This window comes from Astatotilapia calliptera, chromosome 18 (genome assembly GCF_964374335.1).
Source record: "Astatotilapia calliptera chromosome 18, fAstCal68.1, whole genome shotgun sequence".
Classification (NCBI taxonomy): Eukaryota; Metazoa; Chordata; class Actinopteri; order Cichliformes; family Cichlidae; genus Astatotilapia; species Astatotilapia calliptera.
The window spans coordinates 17,292,000-17,319,856 of record NC_137439.1 but is presented as its reverse complement, the minus strand read 5'-3'; the positions used below and the strand labels follow the sequence as shown (position 1 = coordinate 17,319,856).

The following is a 27,857-nucleotide window of genomic DNA, read 5'->3' as shown; positions in this document are numbered from 1 at the left end:
CATCTGCATGACGTCATCTTCTTTAAGCCACATGATGCCGCAACTTGCAAACGACTTAATGTATGCGTGTATATAACACCACGTTAATATGCACCATAAGCTGCTCCTTTTTGTTTTTAGCATCTTTTTAAAACATTTTGTTGTATCAAACTTTAACATTTTTGCTGCCACGCTGACGCAAGTGAAGAGATTCCGCATTACGTCATCGCGGAGGCCACATATTGGAGGCAGAAGCTGCCTTGTTCCGATCAGCCAGTGTGCGCTGCCTGAAAAACATTTTCTTCCACAACACAAGCTTTTTTTCGGAGGTGCCGGAGAGCGGCTCGAGCACGGCCGCTTACGTGCAGCGATGCACCAGCCTACACCAAAGAAACCGTGATCGCGCCCCGGGACACGACGACGGATTCGCGGATGGAAAAACAGTGATGTTGCATGGCATGCCTCGAAATAAATTCTGGTAAGTGTTGTGCAAAGTGCTGCTGCTGCAGTCGCTGGAGGAGGGAGGCTGACGGGCAACGAGAGGAGCGAGCTTAACCCACTTTGCCCCACCGGGTGAAATTAGTTTGGCAAGTTTTTGGTGATTTAAAACGGGAGATGTGCAGGTAGTGAAACGCGGATAATGGGAAGGAAGGGGTGGGGGTAGATGTTCCTACAATAGTGAGACCTTTTGTCTCATGTCCACACAGGTGTTTCGAGTATGACAGGTGATGCATGAGGGCTGAGCGTGTACCACAGGGTGCCTGTTGCCACCCCACCCCCCAATGTCCTGCTACCTTTTGTAGGATTTTAGTAATGCTGCCCTAACTTCCACAGGGCACTGAGTCCATACCCAGAGGTGCATTTCTCCTCGGTGCAAATTTGTGTTTCCATGTTGGCTTTCACATTGCATAGTTAGACAGGCAACCATGCAAACTTATTCCACTTGTTTGTTTTCTTGTGACATTACAGAATTCAAGCTTCTTAATTCATGCAAAGAACTCACTGGGACACTTGCTACCCATAAATCAGTGTCTGCACTCTTTTAACGTCGGGGTAGCAAAGTTCTTCCCCTTTTTACAGCTGAAACCATGGTGATCATCAGCAGGTGACAGAGAGCCCTACCGGCAGACATCACCAGCTGGTACCAGGCATGAGGAGAACTCGTCTCACTACCTTTACTACACCAGAGCAGAACAGCTGATTACCTTTAGTCAGCAGTGCAGCTTTTCCCTCTTGTTTTATTTTTTAATTCCTGTCTGGAGATGGGATTTGGATGCCAATGTAGTTCAGTCTCGTGATATAAAAATAACTCTGGCCAATCAGTGGTAACAGCTGCGATGTACTGTCCCGAGCCAGCGACACAGATTGGACTGTAACTCTAGTAAGTGCTTGTGTTTGGAATTGTTGCTTGTCAGCCTGGTCCAAGTACACGGAGGACATAAATTAACAGCACTCTCCTCAGGTTTTTTTTTGGTTTTTTTCTTAATCGAGCTGCTGCAGAAATAGAATCAAAAATGTAAATAACTTACTAATAAGGCTTGTTTTGGTCTGATATTTGTCCAGCAGAAATGCTGTGCAGTGTAAAAAAGGAAGGGGGTGGGGGATAGAGAGTGGCAGGGCTAAACGCGGCCAAGAGTCTTGCAGGAATGAGTCACGCTAACTCTGGACTGTTAGTGGTAAAAGATGATTTGCTCTTTTAAGGGCAGTTATTTTCTAATACTTCCAGTGTGGCAGTGCCACAGAGAGTGAGTAATGTTTGCCAGGGCCAGATGTCGGGCACCATGTTTTGTGGGGGTCTGCAACTAGAGAGCCGGCAAAGCTGTAGAAGAATGTTGCACCTTCTCATTTGTAGTTAAAGATAGTGACAGCACATGCTCTATTCGGAGTCACAGTTTCTAGTTTCAGATGTGTTCGGATAGGCCCGCCCGTATGGGCCCATTTTGTCTGAAAGGAGTTTGTGTCATGGACTGTTGTTTTAGGAGAAAGGGCGACCTGGCTTTGTAATAACTCTGCTCAGGAAAGGGGGGGGGAAAGGGATACAAACATGGTGCTTTATGAAAGGTAAGGTTGATCATGTCATTCCCTTCCCCTGCACTGGTTTAATATCAGCTCTGGCAATAGATTGTATCAATCTCAGTTATTTCCAAGGATGAAAACAGACCGCAGAAGGTCACGTAGCTGGCACTCTGGATGTGTTTGAATGTGATGTGGCAAAGGGTATCAGTTTTAATCTAGACAATGCTGTATATTTGTACACTTTTATATTTGCTTAGTCTGGAAGTGATAAATGGGATTCAATATCCATTGCTTTCATGATGACATTGGACTTGTGGCTGCTGGCAGTGGCCTGACATTAAATTGCATCTAAAAGCGCTGTGGTTGTATTCATCATTCTCTTTAAACTGATGAGATTTATTATTTGTCTTATTAGAGGGCAGCGTTGAAATTCCTCTGTGGCCGTTTTGATCTGTGCTCTATTGTGAAGTAATTTACTGAAATACTGCACTTTATCCTATAATTCCAAGTTAACTTATTAGCTTAATCTCTCCCCTCTTGAAGTGGATTTCAAACATTCCTAGTGCTCCATAACTGACTGACTGCACTGGCAAGAATCGGAGGAAGGCAAGCAGGAGGTGGGGGGCCAGAAAACTGTGGTGTTGTCTGCTTTTTAACACTAGGTGAATTCTAATTTCTGCACCACGCATATCTGCAGCATAATATTTGGGTCTACCAATTACTGTCAGAGTAATTTGAAAAAGCATGCCTGAATGACTGTCTCACAGAAAAAGCGTCTTCAAGCCACTCGCCCAAGAAGTGTCACTGTGCGCTCAAGTATCAGCCCGCCGACCGTTATCTCATAAAAGATATTTACTGGTGAAAAACTTTTCTCTACAAACTTTGCTCGTCTGCAGTGGGAGGTGTTATATGTGCGTGTGTGTGTGTATGAGTGTGTGTTTTAACGAGTGAAGCGGCTAGGATCTTTGCTGCCATAGCAACAAAACCACATGACTAGGTGTATTAGATTGCCTCGGACAGTGTGCAGCGAGGCATGCTGTGAGCATTCTCTCTCTGCAGCTCTGCCCCTTTCAAACTCCTCTCCTTGTCCAACTTAAAAATATTTTGATAACCACCGCACTGCGCTGCATTCAGGTTGCAGTTTACCAAATATGAATACTCTCAAATTTGGAGCATAGTATGATGTTATCACGGCCGGATTGTCCTGCAGTGGGATGATGGGGCACAATAAGCCGTGGGCCCCTTTTGGCTCCCTTTGATGTTTTGTTTTGTTTTGTTTTTTAAGAAGTTTACACACCGACAGCTCTTGTGAGTTTTGCATGGCATCATTTTTATCTGTTAATTTCTCTTTATGTAGGGAAATTAAAGAGCAGTGACCTTTTACTAGCCTTTCCAAACACAAAAAATGAGGGAACTGTGATAAATACACTAAACACTGTTGATCTGTGTTGCTGTTGGCATATCTGAAGTGAATAACTGGCTAACCACGTTAAAACTTCACCAGACTAAATATTAATAATATTAATGTCCTGTACCAAATTTGGATGTCATCAACAGGTTGATGAGCTCCTGTCAGTTGCTGTCTGTCCTTAATATACCAAAATAAAGTAGCCGTCTTAATGCTGTTATTATCTCTGGTAAATTGGAGGCAATGCTTAGCAGTTTTATGGTGAAGTGCACGAGAAATCTTCTGCTGTCGTAGTAAGCTAGCAAACTCAAGAATTATAACATGTGCTTAACCTTGAGAAAGCGCCAAAACCTTCATGTCACGGGTGAAAGTTTAATTTTGTTGCATCTCTGTCATCCTTCCTGCAATCTAAAGCAGACTTTTTTGGATATTTTAAGTTGAAAGAGGTGGGATTTTTGCTACTGACCTTGGTGCATATGCATTTCTGGGAGGAGAATATTAAAACTGGGTGTGCAAACATTTATTAATATTTGGGATATGCAGTTTTCTGCTAATTGCATCGATATTTAATGCTGAAAAAAGTGCAAGAAATAAGACATGCTTGTTATCAAAATTAATGATATCAAGCGATTCCTTGCAAAGAATTGTGCTCATGTGCTCATTTAGTAAATCTGTCCCCTTGTTTGGAAAAAGTCAGGGGAAAGACTTAGCCAACTTTTAGCTGAATTATCAGGATATCCACAACTGATTAAACTTTGGATAACCAGAACAGAGAAGCTGAGTTTGTATCAAGGTTAGGAGTCATTGCTTTAAAAGTCAAGAGTTTAATCTACTCCCATTATCGCTGAGTCATAACGATGTGTGTCTAATGTTGATGTTAAGCTTAAGGAAGAGCACCCTGAGGTTGCGACTGCTAATGCTGAGGCACTCGGGTTCTGACGTTGTTTTCTCTCCTCTTGATCAGAATGATTGAAGACTGCGGGCAGAGCGTTGACACCATGGCAGATAGAAGGCAACTGTTGGTGGAGATGAGTAAGTGCTCAGGGCCGCAGCTCACTGTGATCTTTGCTGGACTGTTTAACTCAATGACCGTAAAACTGGCAATTTCTTTCTCTCTCTCTCCCTGTCTCTCTGTAAGTTTCATGTACAGCAAATATCATAAAGATCAAGTGTCAACCACATTGATTTTTATACACACAGGCCTGCAATATGACCTCATGCTGTCTGTTCACACAGTGTGAAGGCGCTAATTTGAATTTATTGAAATACAGCTCATTAATATAACACTGTTTCATATAAAATATTTTCACAAAAAACATTTATTGTTCAAGTTTTTGATTAGTTCCATCCTTTCATCCGGTAAGTATTCCCATTCATCGTGTTTAGAGCTGCTTTGTGGACATTGGATGAATGGTGGGGTTTATCTTGTCCTTAAAAGTGAAAATATCCACATTCGCAGCTCAAACCAGTTTAGAGTTGCAGTTTAAACCCAGAACTTTCTCACTGTGAGACACACCGGACATAATAAAAAATAATCTGGCTCTTAGGTCTTGAAACTAGGTAAATGCAACGTGAGATAAACTACAAAACATGATATATTACACTGTGTCATTATTTATTTAGCAAAAAAAAAAGCCAAAATGCAGAAGCAGAAAACCTAAATACATCTTTACTGCTTTCATAGGAATTAAGAGGATTGTAGAATTAAGTAGGAGCCAGGTGCTGCTAATCAAATGCATTTGATTAATTGATCATCAGCAAATGTGAGCACCTCTATTAATCATAAGTTTTGGCAGCTTGTTGCGCTGGAGCGTTCAGGTGTGTGTTACACAATGGCAAGGAGGGAAGACATCAGCGATGATGATATACAAGCAAATGTTGGTGCCCATCATTCAGGGAAGGGTTATAAGGCTTTTTCCAACCAGCTTTCAAATCATCTTTCCACATTTTGAAATATTATTCAGAAGTGGAAAATATTCAAGACAGTGGACAGCCTAACAAATTCACCCCCAAGGTAAGACTGCAATGATAAGAGAATCCAAAGAACCCAAGGGCTACATCTCAACTCTGCAGGCCTCAGTTAGCATGTTAAATGCAATTAGCAAAGTGGCAATGTGTGGCCAGAATGTACAGAATCATATTTGGTAGAAACCAAACACAGCATGTCAGCACAAACACCTCATACCTGCTGTCAGGCACGGTGTTGCAGGGGTGACGATTTGGGCTTGTTTTACACCCACAGGACCGGGACACCTTGTAGTCATTGAGTCGACCATGAAATCCTCTGTGTAAAGAGTCAAATGTAAGGCATCTGTCTTTGCCCAGACATCAAAATCTCTTCATAGCGATGTGAGAGACTGATAAAGCCATGCAGAAAATGACTGCTTCATGTTGTTGCTGCTAGAGGTGGTTCGTTTATACTAAAAATTAAGCTTTTAAGGACTAGATCAATTTTATGATAGCCTGGTTGACAGAGAGTACTTTCTTTTTAGTCATATCTTGTTTTCTCAATGGCATATTTAAATATATAATATTTAACAGTTTGTATTCCATTTTCAGTATTAACTCTCAAGTGACCAACCTGTTTTAACAACTGAAATGACTGAACAAGTTTTCCTGTTCCTTTTCCCCCCCTGTTATAATTTGTACAGGAATACTTTTTTTTTAATGGCTCCATTTGTGTCTATCATGCATGTGCTCTTTCTTTTATTGACAAAATGTTCAAAGGTAATTATGGTGTTCAGTCATTTTCATGTAAAAAGGAGTTACCCCGACTCATCTCTATAACTTGAGCTGTTTTCATAGTCATTTTAGGCACTAAGTATCTAAGCTACGGTTCACTGCAGAACTTTAAAATGCAGTGATAAGAAGTGGGAAATTACAATAAAGCCTAAAACTGTAATTTAGTAAAAAATAAAATAAAAATCACTATCACTTGTATCAGTGGCACATATTTGGTCATTTGAGGACTAAAGAGTGATGTTCCTACAGGGGCTCAGGATTTGGATTCTATACGACTGTCGACGTACAGAACAGCCTGCAAACTCAGATTTGTGCAGAAGAAATGCAACTGTGCGTATGAATTTTTATGTATTGATTTTTTGAGATGTTGCACGTGGCCGAGCCAAAAAGGCTTACGTTGACGTCTTCCTGTTTTCAGTGCATTTGGTCGACATTTGGAACGTCATCGAGGCTTTCCGGGAGAACGGCCTCAACGCCATAGACCTCAACGCTGAGCTTTCCGTGGCTCGTCTAGAAGTTGTGCTGTCCACTATCTTCTACCAGCTGAACAAGCGCATGCCCACCACGCATCAGATAAACGTGGAACAGTCCATCAGCCTGCTGCTCAACTTCCTGCTGGCAGCCTATGACCCGTGAGTAAACGCGTCACGTGACGAGCCGGCTGCTGGTTGTGTACTTTCACCTCGGAGGTTTTGACGTGAGTTGATGCGGCTTGAAATGTGACCGTGAAAATCCAGACTCTTTTCCCCTTCTAATGTCACAACACGCGGATGTAGAGCGGATAAGTTTGTAGGCTGACTCATGCACATGCTTTTTACAAACACAGCTGATTTCATGCGATTATAGCAGGAACACTACGCAGCCTACATCTTCACAGCTCCTTTTAAAAGAATACATGAGCTTAATGTTTTCGTTTTTTTCTTTTGTCTTTTAGGGAGGGCCACGGCAAGACATCTATCTTTGTTGTGAAAATGGCCCTCGCAACCATCTGTGGTGGGAAAATTCTGGATAAATTAAGATGTAAGAAACACAACAAATCTTTATCTTACTTTTAATCGTGAAAAATGAAATTATAATTGCCTATGTTGCCAGTAATAAATCAGCGAATTCCTCCTATTCTAAGTAATGTAAAATTATTAGGACCTGTTTTTTTTTCTGTCTGCTCTGGTTTTAAAACAAGTAGCAGCAGCACTAGCACTGCCCTGGCTCTTCATGGCCGGGAGCAGTCATTATTCATTACTGTATGTGAAGGATAGGGTTTATTACACAATGTACAAATCTCTGGGGGCAGCAGCTTGTAAAAAAAAAAAAGGGGGGGTAAAAAGGAGGGTTGGTGTATAGTTAGAATGGATCTGTATAACTGCTGCACTTTGATTTGTTTTCACAAATAAGTGGGATAATTGTATTGTGTAATGCTATAATTAGCCGACTGTGGTGGCAGCCAACAATTAGTTTGATTAATTTGTGTAATGCCTCTGCGTTGTTTCCAGATATTTTTTCACTCATATCAGATTCTGCTGGAATAATGGTGCACTCGCAATTTGACCAGTTTCTGAGGGAGGCTCTTAAATTGCCCATGGCGGTTTTCGAGGGACCCTCGTTTGGTTACACCGAGCAAGCTGCGAGAACGTGCTTTGCGCAGCAGGTGAGGGTTTGGCGCCCGCAGCATTTTGATGTCAGTAAGTGTGTGATTGCTTTAGCATTGACGGTGTGGGTGAATCTCACTCTTCTCTGCGCTGCACGTCAATAGAAAAAGGTCTCCCTCAACACATTCCTCGATACGTTGATGTCAGACCCGCCCCCTCAGTGTCTGGTGTGGCTGCCGCTAATGCACCGCCTCGCCAACGTGGAGAACGGTAAGGCGCGCTGAAGAATATTTAGCTGGAGCGCAAGCGGGGGAAGTTCGGCTTTGCATCATGGTCTTTCAGTCACCGCCATCACAGACACACCTCCAGTAAAGATGACCCACTGGGACCTTACACCCTGTGTATGAGTGTGTATATCTGTGATGCACTCATCATCACGAGCAGAAGAAACACTAGTGTATGTGCACATATAGAGCTCAATGCTGTGCTGCTTTGTGTTTATTTGCTCAAAATGGGGGGGGGGGGTGCAAGATATCCCAGCACATCTGTCCTTAAATTAATGAAAATTTATTATCAGCTCTCTGCAATGTGCAAAATATCTGGGTTTACAGTCACATCTGGTGTGTGTGTGTGCGCTTATGCATCTGCCTTCGTGTGTGTGTGTCTGTGTCTGGCTCCTCCTCTCCTCCCTGCAGTGTTTCACCCGGTCGAGTGCTCCTACTGCCATACTGAGAGTATGATGGGCTTCCGCTACCGCTGCCAGCAATGTCATAATTACCAGCTCTGTCAGGACTGCTTCTGGAGGGGGCATGCCAGCGGTTCCCATAGCAACCAGCACCAAATGAAGGAGTATACGTCATGGGTAAGGAAGGGAGGAAAGGGGGGAGGAGGCTAGGGGAGGTGTGTCTGCACTGGACCAGTCATTGTGGCTATTTTTGTTCTGCTTCGCTACAACATGAGGAATCTGAAGATTCAGTCCAGGTGACAGTGTTACCGTGGTGATTTACCGTGTGCTTTGAAAAAGAAATGAGCATCCTCTCATCCTCACAACCGTCACCTTGCTTCTGTGTATCACCCAGAAATCCCCCGCTAAGAAGTTATCCCACGCCCTCAGTAAGTCATTGAGCTGTGCATCCAGCAGAGAGCCTCTTCACCCCTTGTTTCCTGAAATGCCAGATAAACCTCTCAACCTAGCTCATATTGTGTAAGTTCATCTGCTCTCGCTCCCTTTTTTTTTTCCTTTATAACACTGAAACTGAGGAATGTGCATTCAGAGCATTCAGTGCCAGTTTGAAACCTTGAAATGTTTTAAATTGATCCCTCAGCTGGTAATGATCCTGTAGCTGCTTCCTTGGTCTGAAGTGATTCCAGTCAATCTCTTAGGTCAACTGATCAATCAGGCTTAATTACAGCCTTGGGATTGTTTGTAATCTGCAGCGCTGCTGCTACTTTTTCCTTGATGTTTAGTGTCGTCGTATAAATAATGAAACAAATATCAGGCATGAAAGCATAGACTTTTAAGCACTTTGCTGCTGCCTATTAAAGCCCATCTTACAGACATAAAGTCACTTCTGGTGCTGAGAGCTAAACAACACACTGATTATTCCATTTTTATGATTCCTGCAATTAAAGTTAATTGTTATGTTAATTGTCCCAGTTTTATAGCCTGCAAATGACCCAAAATTTTCAGAATGATGCCGCCAACATTTTTACAGAAAATCAGATGGGTAATAGATTTCAATGCTAGTTTAAGAGGTAAAGATAACATGAGATCCGAAAGTTTGATTATTAATATATTTTAGAATTGAAGAAATAAATTCTTCCTGTCCCTTCCTTTCACAGTAAAAGCCTTCAACATATATAGTGTGACTGCCATAAGGTGTTTAAGAAACAGATTCTAGGATTAAAATATAATTTGATCTTTGATTTTGCTCGATATTAAATGGAAGATCATGTTTTTCTTTAGAAAAAACAGTTTTTTAATAGTTTTACTTATGAATATCTAATATAGCAAACTAGGTAAATAGAAAATTGCTTTTAACTTATCAGACAAACTGTAATTTGGTAATAAATGTCAACCAAAAAAAGTTCATTACCGTCGTTTTAATGGTGCACATAAGTCACATCATGTCTAAAGAGACAATAATTAATAACGGAGTATAGTTTTAATTCAGGCTCAGAAAAAGAAGAAAGAAAAGTAAAATCAAAAAGATTTTACAACACTAATAATGACGTTAACATAAGGTGTGAGGGTTTTTGTTTTTGTTTTTTAATTTGTAGAGGTGACCGGAAGTGTGCAAATTTTCATGCATGCATGAAACAAAATGGGATTCTGTACATGGATGCAATTTTATGAGCCTGACCTATAATCTAATCTACAAACCAGCAGGTTTATATGTACACTGTACTTTGGCATCGCTACTTTCAGTTATTTAAAAACTTACTTTTTCTTCACTTTCTTCACTGCACTGAATTATGCTATAAACTCAGTAGATTTGGGGCACTGTCTTCTGTGGATGCCCAATTTAGTTTTCATTCTTATTTTTTTCATTGTTTTTGATGTATTATAGTCTCTTCCTGTGCTGCTGTAATGTAATCAAGTATTTATCCCTTTCTTTGTTCTTTACATTCCTCAATAGAGATACGTGGTGAGTTTGCTTTGATTAATATGAATCATACTTGATTGTTACTGTAGATTGATTCCTTTGTATTGTGCTAATCGTGTACAGTCAGACTCATCCACTCACATTCCCCACTTGTGACGTGTCCCAAACACTGTTTTGTTTGTTAATTCCCAGATTCATTCATTCATTCATTCATTCATTCATTCTTGCATGATATCATACTGTATAAACCACTCAAGTGGAAATTCAGAGATTATGCAGTTGAGCAAAATCCTCAAGAATGAAAGACTAACTGGTGTTTTCTGTCTCTTTAGCTTTTCTGTCAGATCAAATTAAAATCTAACACGTGTTTACTGTCCAGGCCACCAAGACCAGTGAACATCACCAATGACTACTCATTCTCCCACTCCATGCCTACATCAGGGAACCCTTACTCCACCAAAAAGTGAGTACATCCCAGCTGACAACGGGTGCCCTGGATTTCACAACAGATCTTTTCAATCTGTCGTGCTCCCTAAAGACCCTGCGCCCCGTGAACTCCATGACCCACGCGGTCTTTATTTTCCTGAAGTCTTTGATGGTGTGGGTGCATGTGTGAAGATTTGTGCATCACCATTTAATGTGTTTTCTCGAGCTGAATGTAAATGGCTTGCCTTACAGCAAGAATAATGTTGTTGGGCAGAGAAAGCCCCTGACTGGGGCTGCTCCACATCTGCTGAAAGGGAGAGGGTAAGTGGCATAGGTGTGCATATGAGAATGCCTTTGTAGCGCGAATGCATGCGCAAACTAATATAGATAATAATCATACGCATTAACTAGAGTGCTTATCATCCTGAGGAAACTATTAGCAAGCCGGGTTTCTTATAGAAGGCTGTACACTGTTATTCTCTAGGGGCTGTTTCAAAGACGCTAGATGAAGCATGCATCATGAAGATCATTGGCGCTTCGTTTAGAGTGCCTATTATAATCTCTTCATTCACACAGATATGGGAAACACTAACTGCCATTTTCTTTGAATGTTACCATCAGTCAGCTCATATGCTATGCTATATATTCCCAGGTTCATTGTTTACGGTGTATGTGAGTAGGTATATTCGTTTTAGACAAAGTGGGATTAAGGCGCTTCCTCGGTCGGTAATAATGTTGTTTTAGGAGATGTAGTTTAGTTGATTTTTCAAGTGAGAGGAATTTGTGCACTTCTGTACCTGCACTTGAGAGATGAAAGCATTCCTCTTGGGCACACTGCCCGCTTTCATAACTGACACTGAAGTCACCGTTGAACAGGCTGATAATCCCATATGCTACAGGGCCTGTTTAGAAGTTTGGTAGCTGACTACAACTAAAGACAGCAAGGATTATTGTTAATAAATGTATGACTTTACAGGTTTAGAAGCATGGACAGTATACGGTGAAATGTCATAATAAATAATTCACTAGCAGGGGCCACATCCTGGGAGAAGAACAGATCTGAGGCTGCGGTTGAGGACTGGCAGCGTCGGGCAGACCCCCATGTGTTAATGAGAGGCGTGAGAAATGAGAAAGGGGGGAGGCAGGGTGGGGGCACAACAATGAGAACAATGTACCTGTAGTTCAGGGAGGTGTGTTGTTATGGCATGTTAAAGAGCAAGGAGGGTAGTGTATGAGGTGTCTCATTTCTGATCTCCAAAAAAGGTGGTGGTGGTGTTGTTGTTGCAGTACCATGCATGGCCACTGGGAACAATTGCCATCGAGGGTTGTGCTAATAAATTCTTAATATATCCATGCATATATCTGGAACTTCACTCGGAGCGTTGTTTGATCTCATGGTTTTCTTTCTTTTAATACTTCACTAATTAACTATAAATTGCCCAATAAAGGTAATTTTAAAAATAAAAGGATTTTATTTTTAACAATAAATGAATGGTGTTTTATTTAGATCACGTCAGCTGTCCTAAACATTAACAGCTGATTTCCATCACATACAGTATATCGTACGTCCGAGCTAGGTCTGGTCAGTATGCTGTACTGGCTAGTGAACATCCATGATAATTATGTGGTAGCCTTTGGGTTTGGGGTTGTTTTTGGGGTTTTTGGGTTTTTTGTTTTTTCCATTTCAAGGGTGTCTGGGCTCTCTTTTAGCGATGGGGTGAAAGGCTCAATCATTCAGGAGGGACTCACAGTAGAGTCCATGTTACTCCACATTGAAAGGAGACGGCTGTGGAGGTTTGGGCATATAAATAAGATGCCTTCTGGGTGCCTCCTAGATGGGACGTGTCCATAGAGGGGGAGGCTCCAGGATAGACCCACGTGAGAGTTTACATCTCTCTGCTGGTTTGGGATGAGCTGAAGGACAGGGCTGGGCATTCCTGCATACGATGCTGCCCTTGTAATCACTGCTTTCTTCTGACATTATAACATACATGTACTTGTAAATGCTAATAAAAGAAGCTGCTATTGAAAATATTGTTTAAACCGCATGGTCACTACATTAGAGATGTGTGCAATCCTGGTGGGTGGCCTCTATAAAGGGGCCATGCACACCTGACTTAACGTGAATGTTTAAGCAATAAATAGACTTTTGATAGTTTTACTAATAGATGACTAAGTACCTGTAGAGTATTTATCTAATTGTTTTTTGTTTTTGTTTTTTGCTTGGCATGCCCTCAGTCTACTCTTAGCCTTCATCGGCAGTGTCTCTCCCAAACATAATATGGCCTTGTTTCGCTCTGGTCACCCATGAATGGCTGCTTTTCAGCTGTTCTCCTCCTCTTTTCTTTTGTCGTGTCCTCTCCCTTCCTCCCTCACTCTTTCCCGTCCCCACTCAACCCCGTTGTCACCTGTGTAACGTAATGTCTTGTGTTTTGTGAAACCCTGCACTGTTCCAGGTTGAACTACAACCTCGATGTTGCCGATAGACTTGCTGACGAACATGTACTCATTGGCCTCTATGTGAACCTACTCCAAAACAACCCCAAAACATGGTTAGTGGGTGTGCCGCTGTGTTTGCCAAACACTAGTGGAAACTATGTGCTCCGCTGAACTGCCGCCTTTCCCCCTTTCCCCCTAACCTAATCCGAGTGTGTTACAGTCCTAACGATGCATGCTGTCAGATTGTTTTAGAGGCTGGTTGCTTTGACCTTTGACCCTTTCTGCATTCCCCGGCAGTGTTTCTGACTGATTTGTATCCAAAGTGGGTAACAGGGTCTATTTCTTCCAACATTATGACTCTATAACTCCATGCAGTGTACATGTGTTGTCTTTGAGTGAAATTTATCAAGTTAAAAGTGGCAGCTTTTTAATTTTGTGTAACTTCCAATACAGATTAGTTTAGTTAACTGGTATCAAATTATTAGTCTTTTGTTTGTTTGATCCTGTAAATCCTGTGACTTTTAATCATTTTAATTTACTGCAGGTGATTTGACATATTTTCTGTTATTGTTGTGTGGCCTATGATAAAATGCCTATATGTGTGTTTTATTGGTGAATGACTTCCAGATAACATGTTGTGTTATTGTAGCAGCTTTTGACCCTACTGTACGCATGTGTGTGCATAAATGTGTAAATACAGGGCTGTATGGTTTCTTTGCTTTTTGTTTTTGTTGTTTTTACTGTATTTGTAATTAGATAAGCTTTCAAATACAAAGCGATCGATTGCTTTGTATCTCCACTTTTTTACTTAACCCCTCTTAATTTATTGTTTTGCGTTTCACGCGACTAGCTTAGTGTTACTTCCTGTCGAAGCTTTCATGCCGAATCTGACTCAGAAAAGTAAAAGTTATTTGCTTTTTTAAAATTTCGAGTGCTCATGTTGCGTCCACATACACTTTTTTTTTTTTAATTAATTGTGCTGTGTATTTTTTCTCCCGTCTCTGTTTTCCTCTTGATCAGTTTGCTGGAGAGCAGTAACCATCAAGATGACGAGCACAGTCTCATTGCTCGCTATGCTGCTAGACTGGCTGCTGATGCTGCGGTGAGATAAAAGATATCCATTTCACACAAACATCTTTCATCACTGTCCAGTTAAAAAAAAAAAAACAACAACATAAACTCGAGTTGACATTTACTGCTACTCTACGTTAGAGGCTTTCATTCGTTTTTTTGTTTTTTACAGTCAAGAAGGTGATCATTCTGTTATCATTCTTAACCAATACAGGAGGGAAATATTACTACTAGAAATTTATACTCTGGATAGTTCATGTTACATGAACTATAACAGCTGATTTCTAACCCTTAGACAGTGTAAAGGTGGAATTCAGTGAGTGAATCTAATTAGCATCATTGGCTCAAACTCAAATTGTTTGTTGCCCTGGTACACTGACCATGAACGCCACAGCTACTCCTCAATAGTCCAACACAGTTCATTACTCTAAACTTTGCCACAGCAGAGTACTCACAGGTCAGGTGTTCGCAGCATGCACACAAAATCTACTGGAGCTCACAGTAGAAATTATTGTGACTAATTTCTAAGTGATTCTCTTCTCTACACGCCACCACTACAACTGATCTGTTCCCACAGCAGCCAAATCCCACCGTAACCCCCGACTAGGCTCATTTTCCGGTTTAGATGTGGAGGCAGAGTGACCCATCCACAGCGTGGGCAACAGACGTTCAAGCTGAAAACTTTTATTAGAATTAGAAGTTAGTTTGATTTCTCATGTGCTAATACTATTTTATCATTGTATTAACATGACAAGTATCAGTTAGTTTTGCACCAGTTATTATTGTATTTTATGATTAGCTTTTGTTTTTATTTAATTTTGACATTTTAGTTTTTAAATTCAGTTTTGTTGTGGGAAAATGTTTTATTTAATTTAGACTTTAGACTTTTTAAATATTATTGTATGTAAGTCATTAGCAAGAGTTGGGAAGATCAGTACAGCTATTACAATGGAAATGATTTTATCTGACTTAACAACAATGGTTTTTAACATCTGGTTTTGGTTTTTTCAACTATAATAACCTTTTTTTTTTTTTTTTTTTTTTTTTTTTGCACACACATAGTTGATCGAAATGTCCTCCAAAGAGCCACTTACTATACTATGACTACATTTCACACCCTGTACTTTTTCACTATACTTGAGTAAATTAGTCAAATCAGTATTTCAGCTTTTACTAGAGTATTTTTAAACACCTTTTTTTTTTCTTTTCTTTTTTTTAAATCTGTATTTCTGCTAAAGAGACATTAGCCACCTGTGCTAACCAGAGCCGTGTGCCTGCTCATGCTCTTATCGGAGGTCTTGATGGATGGCTGGTGACTTAACTGCTTTGTTCCCTCCTGTGAGATATGTGATAAGCTGGTGGATGACATCACCTAGAGGTGAAGCCAGTTCACGTGATGTCTCTCGCTTGGTTTCACCAACAGGCTCAACAGCAGAGGGTCCCCACAGACCTCCCCTGCTCTCTGGATGCCAACAAACAGCAGAGACAGCTCATTGCCGAGCTCGAGAGCAAAAACAGGTTAGGCATGGCTGCGTCCGAGAAACTGCTCGCCTCCTTTCTTTTGAAATTTACCTCTCAGAATGAAGGCATCTCTGAACAGACCTCAAAAAGCATTCACTACTCCAGGCTGCCATTAAATACTAACTTAAACACTGCAGCTGAAAGTCATTATTTAAGGAAATAAAACCTATTTCATTTCAGTTATATTATTCTTGAATAATTTTTTGAAGTGGTTTAAAATTGCTAATAAAAAGACATAAAATATGATTCTACAAAGACTATTAAGAAATATAAAAGAAGTAGCTGTGAAAAAATTTATGTTTAATGAAATTAGGGAAATTTATATTGAGGTGGAGGCAAAGGTGAGTAAAACATGTGAACCAGAAGGCTGTAATCATTCATTTTAGCTAGACCTTGGATCATATCCTTTTTCCCTGAGCTGATGTGTCTGCACCAAAGACATTTGGACTTATCAGCTTAAAAAAATATTAATGACTCTATTTATCTTCCTCCTATGGAAGCTTGTTTGAAGTTAGAGATTTAAATTTTATTTCAACCTGTGTAGTAATATTATATTTTTATTGTATTTATATGATTAGGATCAGTTAATTGAGTAAAAAGTAACAAAACTAGGAAGCTCTAATCAGTATTTTTGATCTATGACTTCTTTTCTTGTTTCCACCACTGGGAAAAAAAAAAATTACATTTTGCCATCCATAAGTCAAACTGTTTATTCATTTTCCCTAATAAATATTTGTGTACTATTAACCAGATACTGGCCTGTGGACACTACAATGGTGTATCAGTATTCAAAAGGTAGAGGGGTTTCGTATTGGAGCATTTAGCTGCTGAGGTGTTTCCTACAGAAGTTGAAACCAAACAGCTGAGAGAAGGCGATAGTTGAACTGATATAGTCACAAAATTATATTGTTCTGTGTCTGCTGGATGCTATAAATAACTGAGCTGATGAGCAGCTTGTTTCTGCTGCCTCATAGTGGACAGAAATACCAGTTACTGCAGGTTTAGATCATCTTGTTGACTTCCTGTCAGAAATGCGGTTTGACGTGGCACTTGCACATGTTTGTACTCATCGCAGAGAAATCCTCCAGGAAATCCAGCGACTGCGCCTTCAGCATGAGGAAGCTTCCCAGCCGCCACCAGACAGGGGCCAGCAAAACCCCACCCTGCTCGCTGAGCTACGACTCCTCAGGTAGCTCCGCCTACGTCGCGTTACCAAATGCAAATGGGTTATGACAGACAGCTTTGCTTAGGGTGCTAAAGAACATGCGTAATGAATATTATGTTTTTCAGTCTGCAGATGTTCATTATGTTTTGGGGGGGTTGTTTGAGCCACTGACGTGACATTGTGGCTTCATTATGCTGTACAACTTGTTTCTTCTGTTAGGCAACGCAAAGATGAGCTTGAACAAAGAATGTCTACTCTGCAGGAGAGTCGCAGGGAACTCATGGTGCAGCTGGAGCAACTAATGATGCTTCTCAAGGTACTACAGATGTGCCTTTTATCTCTGAGCGCAGTGCAGTCAGATAGTGAACAGTTTAGTTTTATTCCTTCTGATCACTGAAGGAGCAGACGCTATTTTTCCTTTTTCCAGAGTTTCTTGGACTGAATCATATCCATCGCAGACTGTTTACATAGAAAACATGGACATGTGGGCTATAGTGAGCTTATATATACATAATAATAATAATAATTATTATTATTATTATTATTATTATTATTATTATTATTATTTTACAGCAGGTGGTGACCAATATGCTCCGATAAGGGATTTTTCCTTGTATTACTATTTCTCTTAGCTGTGAGGACTCATCATAGCTCGGGAATGTCAAACTGGCTCTTTCCCACAGTGTGTCTTTTATTCTGTCTCCCTCCCTTCACCCACAACCAGTCATGGCAGATGGCCTACCTTTCCTGAGCCTGGACTGCAGAAGGTTTCTTCCTGTTAAATGGGAGTTTTTCCTTCCCCCAGTTGCCAGTTTTTAGCTCAAAGGGAGTTGTTTGATTGTTGGGGTTTTCTCTTTATTACTCTAGGGTCCTACAATATAAAGCACCTTAGATGACTGTTTTTGTGATTTTTGGCGCTTTATAAATAAAAGTGAATTCAACTGCTGTAAAAGAGAACAGTGATAAAGGTGGGTCTTTATCACTAGGAAAAGCTGTAAAACTTGTGAAAATACAGTTTAAAATCCAAAACTTGTGCCCTCCTTCATATTTTCCAATGCCATTCAGTGGTGCCGGATTGCAGACTTAAATGGGATCTTAATTCAGAGGATGCTTTAGAAGACATGTCTGCCACCCTCTACTATGGGGGGTGAGCTTGATCTATAGTCGACATAATGCAAGTTTCCCAAAGCCTGCACAGCCTGCCTGCAGTACTGCCTTAAGTGGGGAAGATATTAATCTAATTAGCCCAATAGGATCAATGTTAATCCACTAAACTTGCACGAGGAAGCCGCGTGCTGACCAGGTCTTTGCGGAAGTGCGATTCGATCTTACAGACATGGCTGCTGTTTCATGAGCCGTCAGACATTCTTTCTTTTTTCCTTTTTTTCTTTTTTTTTTTTTTAGCAGGAGGAGGAGGAGCGGAATCAAGCTGTAAGTGTGAAAGAGAGGAAAAAGAGACCAGGATGCATGTTCGAAATGAAACCTTTGGTGTGGGTGTGTGGCATCTGCAAGAAATAAATACCGTACATACAATACCAGTGAGATGTCCCTTTTGGAAAAGTGTTTTTGTTGTAAATGCATTGTGTGTATATCTTTAGAACAACATGTCTTATACTCACAATAATGTGACCACAGTATCAGATGCAGACACTATACTGCCAAAAGTATTTTCTCATCTGCCTTCACAGGCATATGAACTTGAGTGACATCCCATTCTTAATGCATAGGGTTTAATATGATGTCAGCCCACCCTTTGCAGCTATAATAGCTTGAACTCTTCTTTGAAGACCTTCCGATGCCATTTGGGAGTGTTTATGGGAAATTTTGACTATTTTTGAGGTCGGACATTATTGTTGGATGAGAAGGCCCAGCTCACGGTCTCCACTCAGATTCATCCCAAAGGTGTTCTGTCAGGTTGTCAGGAATTCACTGAACTCCTGGGAGCGACCCATTCTTTCTTAAATGTTTGTTGAAGCAGTCCGCATGCCTAGGTGCTTGATTTTATACATCTTTGGTCATGGAAGTGATTGGAACACCTGAAGTCAATGATTTGGATGGGTGAGAGAATACTTCTGGCAATATAATGTGTCATTGGTCACCATATATGAAACCTAATTGTTTACTAATGGACATTTTCCATTTCTTTACATGCCAAATGATGTTCCGGATTAGTTGAAACTTTGATAAATATTAATTCAGCATCTTGTGGTTTGTTCTCTGCAAATACTTGAAGTGGTTTTTAAGAATGTGATTCTGTTTGTAGCAGCATGTTACCTTATACTGCATGGGAGTCGTTCAGGCTTTCTTCTTACACAAAAAACTAAATGTGTACATCCTTTAGACTCAGGGTCCCGGCTCGCCGCGCTCTTCACCCAGCCACACCATCAACCGGCCAATTCCCACACCAATCCACTCGGATTCTGCCGGCACGACCCCGACTCACACACCTCAGGACTCACTCATGGGCGTGGGCGGGGACGTTCAGGAGGCCTTCGCTCAGGGTAACACAGCGACACTACAGCGGTCTGAGTCCTTGTTATTGGAAGCTGCACAGGATCCCACTTTAAACTGTTTTTGTTTGTTTGTTTGACCGCAAAAGGTCCAAGGAGAAATCTGAGAAATGACCTGCTCATTGCTGCTGACTCCATCACTAATACAATGTCATCACTGGTTAAGGAGCTCAATTCAGGTAAAGATGAATGGAGGGAAAACAGTAGTCACATTCAGACTTATTATACATTAACTGTTTTTATTATCTTTTTTTTTTAATAAACAGAGGGTGGAAGTGAAACGGAGAGCACTGTGGATTCAGATTTTGGACGTGAACTACTGGCCACAAACTCCTCAGATCCTTTCTACGCTTACAAACCAAGGTACTTTTAAGATACTGCAAAAGCAGCCATGTTATTAAAAGTACACAGTCTTTTTTTGTCAAGCCATACCATGAAGATATAAGAAAGAGATGTTGACGCTAGGTTAATAAGAGAGGTGACGAGCACTGAGCAGGAGTCATGCTGAGCACCACAGATGTGAGGTTTGTTTTAAGAGTGTCGATGGAGAAGTATCGAGAAGGTCAGAAGAAGCTTCACTGTGTTTTTGTGGATCTAGAGAACACATATGATAGGGTGGTGAGAGAGGAACTGTGGTACTGCATGAGGAATTCACGAGTGAAAGTATGTAAAGGTGGTGCAGGACACGCAGGGCAGTGAGATAGAGGCGGGATGTGCACCTGGAGTGACAGATGGGTTCAGGTGAGGGTGGGACTACATCAGGAATCGGCTCTGAGCGCCTTCCTGTTTGTCATGGTGATGGATTCGCTGACAGATGAGATCAGACATGAGTCTCTGTGCGTTATGATGTTACAGACAACATTGTGATCTGTAGCGAGAGTATGGAGCAGGTGGAGAAGAGTCTGAAGAGGTGGAGGGTTAAAGTCTGGTTAATTTTAGGCCCGTACAAACAGTTTGAAATTTTAGCTCAGTTCAAAAGATAAACGAGAAAGATTTTTTTCAATCTTCTTTCTTATATTAGTTTATTTCTGAACATTTTTGGGGGGCTTCAAGCCCTTCAGATTAAAGTATCTAAGAATTTTAAAGAACTCACACAGAGGTGTCTTCTGGCTTCTGCCGCCTCTGGGCTGCGACCGTGTGCATCGGGGCACAGTGGACGGTTTATCACAACCGGGTTTTTTTTTTTTTTTTTTGTGCCGTGGTCACAAACCTGTCACGAGCCGACTTAACCCACTCATGCAAAGAGTCGAGTTTGATCACACAATAGCAAAGGCTGCTTATAAATGCACCGTGTAGTGCTTTGAACTTTTCTGTTTTGCCATGTTAAATTACTACTTTGGACATTATTTACATTTATAATATGTACCCATGCAAAAGCAGTATATACTTGTGAGGGACTTAAACTTTGGTGGATTATCCCACCGAAAACAGATTTTCTTCTGTCTGTTTGGGGTGGGTGGGGGGGGGGGAGTCATTGCTCAAGTTGTTCCTGACAGCTTTGATTGAACAGCGATAAGTGACGGCCTCTTCAGGCATCTTTACGTTATCCTAATCCTAAACAGTCCTTTGCAAAAAGAGCCTTTCACCTCAGCAGGCGCCGACAGGAAACGTCAGATAGCCTTAGCTGTGGGTAAATGATGATTGAAATCCACAACAAGCTCCCTTATCCCCCACAGGAGACGTCAGAGGGTGCAGCTAATATGTGTCTGAGCCTACTCTGGTAGCGCCGACACTCCTGCTCCAACACTATCATCCAATGTCAAAGCTGCAGTTCTCCTGTGAGCTTCAGCTAGCAGCGTCACGTGACCTCCCCCCCCCCCCCCCCCCCCCCCGCACAAGAGGCAGAACTGAAGCACTCCCACAGCTGTTGCTGACAGTTTATGCTTTGCTGACCTGCTGAGTGCGCCTTTCTCCCATAAACTGTTTATGCTTTCCTCACGTTAATGGATAGTTGACATTTAACCCACAGCTACAACCTACACTATTATGACATGATTTAATCTGATCATATATTAACCTTTCAAACCCTTTCATACTATACTACTGTATGTTTTTAAAATCCCATTACTGCAGTTTTCATAATAATGATGCATGGATTGGGGAAAAAAAGCTGAAGACCAAGTGATAGCACTGGCTCCAGGGCTCTGGGCGTGCACGCCCTTTGCTTCGCTCAGCTGTCTGTGGGACTGAGAACAGTTAGGGCAGTGAGATTGTTTTACTTACTGAGAGGAAGTCCATGCACCTTCTTCTTATTTGTGATCATCTTGAACAGTATTATGCTTGAGTACGGGTTATAAAAATGTGGAATTTTGTTATGAATGCTGCTGATTTTCTCTTTGATTTGGCTAAAATGTCAGTGGAGTGGGTGCAAATTCAAGAACTTTAGTTGTATTTCATAAAGCATTCAGGCAGTTCACCGTTTTGAGTACACCAAGCACTTTATACATAGGTCATATATTAGACTTTTATAGAGAACTATTCAGTCGCATCCATCCCTTTTTTTTCCCAGTTTTAAACTGCTTTGTTTTTTCATGACAGGCCTGCAAGCGCTGCCGATGAGGAGTGCTTTGAGAAGGATCTGGAGCGGCAGCTGGAGGATGAGCTCCAGTTGGATGAACTGAAAAAGCACAGGCAGGAAACGGACAAAACGTGCATGGTGAGTTATAGCTTTCCAAGACTGAAATAGCAGGAGAAGGTGGCATATTGTGTGTTCTGAATTATTAAATTGCCCCTTGTCAGTACCTGCTCTGACCTGCTGTGCTGGTTTTAATTATGTGGCGCAGGTGACTCTGCAGCAGTGACCACGTAGGTCCGGGTGACTGGTAAGTTATTTCTACCTGTCAGCTGTAGATCTTTTTTTTTTTTTTTTTTTTTTTTTTTGGATCTCTAGTTTCTAGTGCATCATACCAATGTAAGGGTACACAAGGCTCTGTGATAGGCTAACCAAAGATGTTATGGGTACAATAAATTAAAATTCATAATAAAATATGCAACAAAAGGGAAAAAATACACTGAAGCCACCGCAAAAGGAAATTTACAGTGTCGTTGGTGATCAACAACAATTAACCCGGGTTAATTCTGGTCAATTGCGAAAACGGTAACCATAATTTATAACCATGATATTGCCTATAAAAATATGAGAAGTCTAAGTGAGACTAGGGTAACTGATGGGCGTAGGGCAGCAGTGGACAGGTAATTTCCCCCAGGGGCCACATGAGAAACTGAGACTGTTGTGCAGGTTCACCCCAATAGGCTGAAGTCAGTTCTGTTCAATATTAATGCTGTCTCTGTATTGTTGGTGTGGCCCTCCACAACAGTCTCAGTTTCTCATCTGGCCTCTGGGGGAAATTAACTGCCTCTCTTTGAGACCTTTGATTTTATCCTCACCCAATCAAGAGTAACAGTTTGAATACCTGACACTCTCAGGGTTGAATTACTTCCATGATGTTCTTCAGTGCAGTGCTTGGCCAAAGGATAATTCAACAACTGTCAGGTGATGTCCTTAAGGGCTTACCATTGCCCCTAGAGGCAAAAGAAAATGATGCAAGTACTTGCTGCACAGCTGTGGTGTCTGAGGCTTGCTCTGTTGATATCTTTGTATCTCTAAGCCCTAAAAAAGGCACAAGCCAGTATACACTGGTAAAAAAATTTTATCTGAAAATATCTACCAGTAAAATAAAGACATTTTATTACTTTTCCAAGCTGACCTTAAGTGCCTGGACTTGGATGTTTTATGATATCTTTTAGTTACAATCTTACCATTTTACTTTTTCTGTTGTTTTTTTTCCCTTGTTTCTTTGTTTCCTTTTTAATTTATTATCGTCCAAGAACTGGACAGCTAGACTAACTGGACTTGAGTTTCAGCATTTAAGAAATACGTTTGATCTACAGAAAAGTGAAGGCAAAATTTAAAAAGGTGTTTCTGTCAATCCTGAAATCCATGAAGCAGGTTGTCCAGGAGTTTTTTGGGGGGGTTTGGCAATCGCAGAGCAGAGAATCATGCTGAGCTTGTGAATAACATGTGGTAACATGCTCAATTTCAACAATTGCCTCAAACTCTTCTGAGCACGCTGACTTTGTTGTATTTTAAGCTAAACTGGCAAAAATGTGCATCTCTGGTTTTGTCTCCCAGTTTTCAGAATAAGTGCTTTAAAACAATTTTGGTGGGAAATAGTTAAAATCGATATGAAGTGTCAAAACCTCAGTAATTTGTATCTCAAAAATAAGAACTGCATTTTCCTGTTTAGCCAAGTTGGATTTAGATGGACATCTAATTGTTTGAAGAACCGTTTCAGCTTCATAGCAAGCTGTTAAATAAGCATTATTATTATTATTATTATTATTATTATTATTATTATTATTATTATTATTATTATTATTATTATTATTATTATTATTATTATTTAAGTTATAATGGATTGCATTTATATAGCGCTTTTCAAGACCCTTAAAGCGCTTTACAATTCCACTATTCATTCAATCTCGCATTCACACACTGTGAGAGTCTCAAATGTAGACTTGGGGCCCAAACCTCTCTCCATCTATGTAAAGTTCTTAAAGCAGCAGATTACGATGATACTCCAGTAAAATTTAAATAAATGCACCTTAGTTTGAAAACTGTGTGCATGATTTAGGGAGCAAAACTTTGTCCCTTCAATAAAGAGCTGGTCTGAAGTTCTTTTTTTCTTTCTACTTTTCTACAGATGTTGCTATATATTCTTTTCACCAGTCATGTAGTGAAGAGCAGATGATGTATCAGGCTTATTTTAAGACGTTTAAGTTGATCTCTACATGAAATGTATGAATCGTTTGCCCACATGGCAGACGGATGAAGCACAAACGAGCTACAGTACTGATGTTACTATGGGAGTACAGTCATCCTTCCATCAATCCAATTTGTTTACCGCTTATCCAGCACACTTGTCAGAGCTGGGATTTGTCTGAATAACGCACTCACACGCCTTCTAACGTTGTCCTTATTCTTCACAGGCGAGCAATATGAAAAGCAAAAACAGCTGAAGACACTGGACGAGACGACGTTTGGCCGACAGTATAGAGCACTGCGGACATGAAGAATTTAAGTTATGCTAAATCCAACCATAAAATACATTTATGTAAAGATATATATTTTTAACCAAGCACATATTTAAGGTAATTCTGTGAGCTTATGTAAAGAGATTAATTCCTGAGCTGTCTCTTATACCACAGGTGCCATAAGGAAGAAAACAGAAAAAGGAAAGAACACAATTTTGGGAAATTATTTCTTAATTTTTATCGGGTTTTTTTTTTTTTGTTTTGTTTTTTTTCTATATATCAGTTGTTTAGCAAATGTACAACTGCACTGTTAGCACAGGGTGGACACCGTGATTCTTTGAAGTCAAATTGTTGTCATCTTCTTTATAATTTGTGATAATGAGCCTGGGATTACGTTGGAGCTGATGATGATGATGATGTAAATGATCAAAGCTGAAATCTTTTGTAAACGTGTTGCCCTGGCCAGGTTACCATGAACAAATGTTAGTATATTTCTTACAGCTGCTGTTGAGTTGCTTTGGCATTTTTTTTTTTTTTTTTTTTTTTTTTTTGAGCTGGCCAATCAGATGCGTTTGTTTTATTTGATACATTAGTGTTAATAATAACTCACACTGCCTTAGCTGATTGGATGACCTCTCAATGGAGTTTGCTCAACCTGTCAGTGCAGCATGTAGCTTTCAACAAAACCTGCAGCGATGCTGGAAGTCTTCACTGGAGATGATAATACTGATACTAGTAGGGTTTGTTTGTCTGCAGAGGGAACTGGTCTGCAATCATGTATGCTGTCTATTAAATGTCAATTAAATATAAGATATAGATGACTGGTTCTGATGTCTGGAATGTTTGTTTAAAGTGGAAGCAGAGATGACACAAATGGATCCAAATCACTCAAACTTAAAGATTTACAACCATGAGGGCATCGAAGAAACTGCATTTACTATCAGTGGTTTATGAATTAAGGTTAAATCATAGATAATCTGCCATTGTTCCCTTTGCTAGTCACTCAAATCTTTGTGACTTGCACACAAACACACATATACACACACACACACTCGATGTATTTTCTGAGTGTGCACCAAACTTTACCCAGTCACTTTAGGAAAAGTGGCGAGCCAATCTAAAATCATAAATGTGTGAAATATCTAGTTTGATTTTTGAGCAAGTTCATAGCAGTGATTTTGCATGGTGGTGGTGCATAATAAAGTGTTGACACAATATCAAAATTTTCGCCTATGAACTCCTTTCTCTTTCTTTTTCCATTCCAGAACGGCACACTTCAATTGGCTTGGTTTGGCAGTGCACATTTATTATCTGTCATAAATGCACTGTTGACTGCCCTCAACCTATTGTCTATAATTCATCACAGAGACCCACCATCTGAGGTAACATAAAAGCAGCCATCCGGCACTGAATCTCATAGTCATGTGCATATTAGGAGGGAGATTTTTGCTCTTGGCTCAGGCGCCATCAAAAGCATATGAATTAACTGATTTTTAGGCTTTATTATTGTTATATGGGTTCGAGGTTTGTTTGTTGTTGTTTTTTAAAAACACACAAACGAAGGCCAATCATTTGATCGTTTGAAGACCGCTTAAATAGATACACACTGAACATTCATCTCCAACTCTTTACAGACTACTAACCACTTTATGACAGCACAATATAAAGAATATATTCTGCCTTCATCTGCTCCATGTTGTGTGTACTCAGGTAAAATATGTAACAAAAACTAACAATACAACAAAGAATATAGTCCAAGGCACTTTTGTCCTGTCTCAAAAGTGCATCACTGCACCCTGGTGGTAAACGCGGAGAAGTGCAGCTTCAACGATAAATCAGAAACATTCACTTTTTGTGTCTCTGAAAAACTAAAGATGTATTATGGTCCATAAGTTTTTGGACAATGACACGTTTTTATTTTTTGTATTTTTGCTTCTTTACACCACCACAGTGGATTTTAATTCAATCAACAAAGATTTTATTTATAGAAGAACCTGACAACAGCAGTCGCCTCGAAGTGTTTTATACAGAGAAAACTCCAACAAACAGACAACCCCCTATGAGCAGGCACCTGGTGACAGCGGGAAGGAAAATCTCCCTTTCAACTGGAAGAAGCCTCTGGCAGAACCAGGCTTGGGGAGGGTTGGTCATCCGGGTTGGGGGAGGAAAACATTGAAGTGCAACAGTTTCGCATGAACTGTTAAGGAATTACAGATGTTTTTATACAGATTCATACATTTTCAGAAGTAATGGGAAAATGTATGACAATTTTAAATATCAGGATTGTTTTTAACACCAGGATGCAAATCCTTTGCAGTCAGTGACTGCCTAAAGATTAGAACCCATGGGCATCGCCAAATGCTGTGAGATGCTCTGCTAGGCTTCGACTGCAGCCGCCTTCAGTTGCTTTTCATTTGCTTTTCTGCATTCAGTAAGTGAAAAGCGTGCTCTGCTGGGTGGAGTTCAGGTGACTGACTTGTCCATTGAAGACTATGCCTTTTATTTACCTTTACTCTTGGGTTGCTTTTATAGTATGCTCTGGGCCATTATCCATCTGTGCTGTTAAGCTCAGTGTAATTGGTTTTGCAGCATTTGATTGAATTGGACCAGGGAGTACAGCCCTGTTAACCTTACAATTCATCCTACTTCTTCTATCATCAATAAATGCTGGTGACCCTGTTCCACTGGCAGCTATACATGCCCATACCATAACACTTCCTCCACCATATTTGATATATGATGTGGTATGCTCAAGATAATGAACTGATTTTCAGCTTTAGGCTCTTTTGGATGTTCTATGATAAGTGAGTGTAACCAGTAGTTTGCACATTGCTGTAAATCATTTGCATTTCCATTCTTGAATGCATCCATTCATTGTGGTCGTGGACAATACACCTGCCTCCACAGAGTGCGTTCTTGTCTTGTTTAGGTGTTGTGAAGCTGTTTTTCATGGAAATAATTCTGCCATCATCCCTTTTGGTTGTCTTTGTGTTTTGTGGGGGACATTTTGGTGTTACTGACAGTCAGTCAGTGCATTCCTTGTTTTTAGACATGTATCAAATTTAGCCATTGCTACAGTTTTTGCCAACTGTGTGAAAGGTTTATTTGAATTTTTCACACAGATATACATAAGGCCCCACCTGGTCATGAAACTGCTTGCTAGTCAGTTGCCCAATTATTTATGAGCCACTGAAAAAGCATAAACAGTAAATGCAAAATGTTTGTTAAGTACCTCGAATTACAGCTGAAAGTCTACACTTTAATCACATTCTGGGTTTTTCAATACACTAGCGTGTACAAGAGGGAACAACAGCTCAGAATATGCAGATACTCAGTTTAAATAATTCAGCCAGT

The 27,857-nt window shown here is 40.5% G+C and overlaps 1 protein-coding gene across 10 annotated transcripts; it reads left to right on the top strand.

Moving 5' to 3' along the window:
- Window positions 1–133: 133 nt before the first annotated feature.
- On the top strand, window positions 134–25,726 carry dtna (dystrobrevin, alpha). 10 transcript variants are annotated; one of them, XM_080292780.1, is made up of 23 exons: window positions 2,009–2,040; window positions 4,368–4,435; window positions 6,395–6,475; window positions 6,564–6,777; window positions 7,080–7,165; window positions 7,636–7,790; window positions 7,896–8,001; window positions 8,427–8,593; window positions 8,811–8,935; window positions 10,717–10,800; window positions 11,016–11,084; window positions 13,220–13,315; window positions 14,223–14,304; window positions 15,697–15,791; window positions 16,870–16,983; window positions 17,179–17,275; window positions 18,364–18,390; window positions 19,301–19,460; window positions 19,559–19,648; window positions 19,736–19,832; window positions 22,008–22,125; window positions 22,253–22,291; window positions 24,459–25,726. In XM_080292780.1, the coding sequence occupies exons 1-22, from the start codon at window positions 2,024–2,026 to the stop codon at window positions 22,268–22,270; spliced, it is 2,166 nt and encodes a 721-aa protein (XP_080148906.1). In that variant the 5' UTR covers window positions 2,009–2,023; the 3' UTR covers window positions 22,271–22,291; window positions 24,459–25,726. The 10 variants fall into 10 exon arrangements, with proteins under 10 accessions (XP_080148907.1, XP_080148909.1, XP_080148908.1 ...); XM_080292781.1 differs by lacking the exons at window positions 2,009–2,040; window positions 22,253–22,291 and adding an exon at window positions 134–457; XM_080292783.1 differs by lacking the exons at window positions 2,009–2,040; window positions 22,253–22,291 and adding an exon at window positions 493–566.
- The last annotated feature ends 2,131 nt before the right edge of the window (window positions 25,727–27,857 follow it).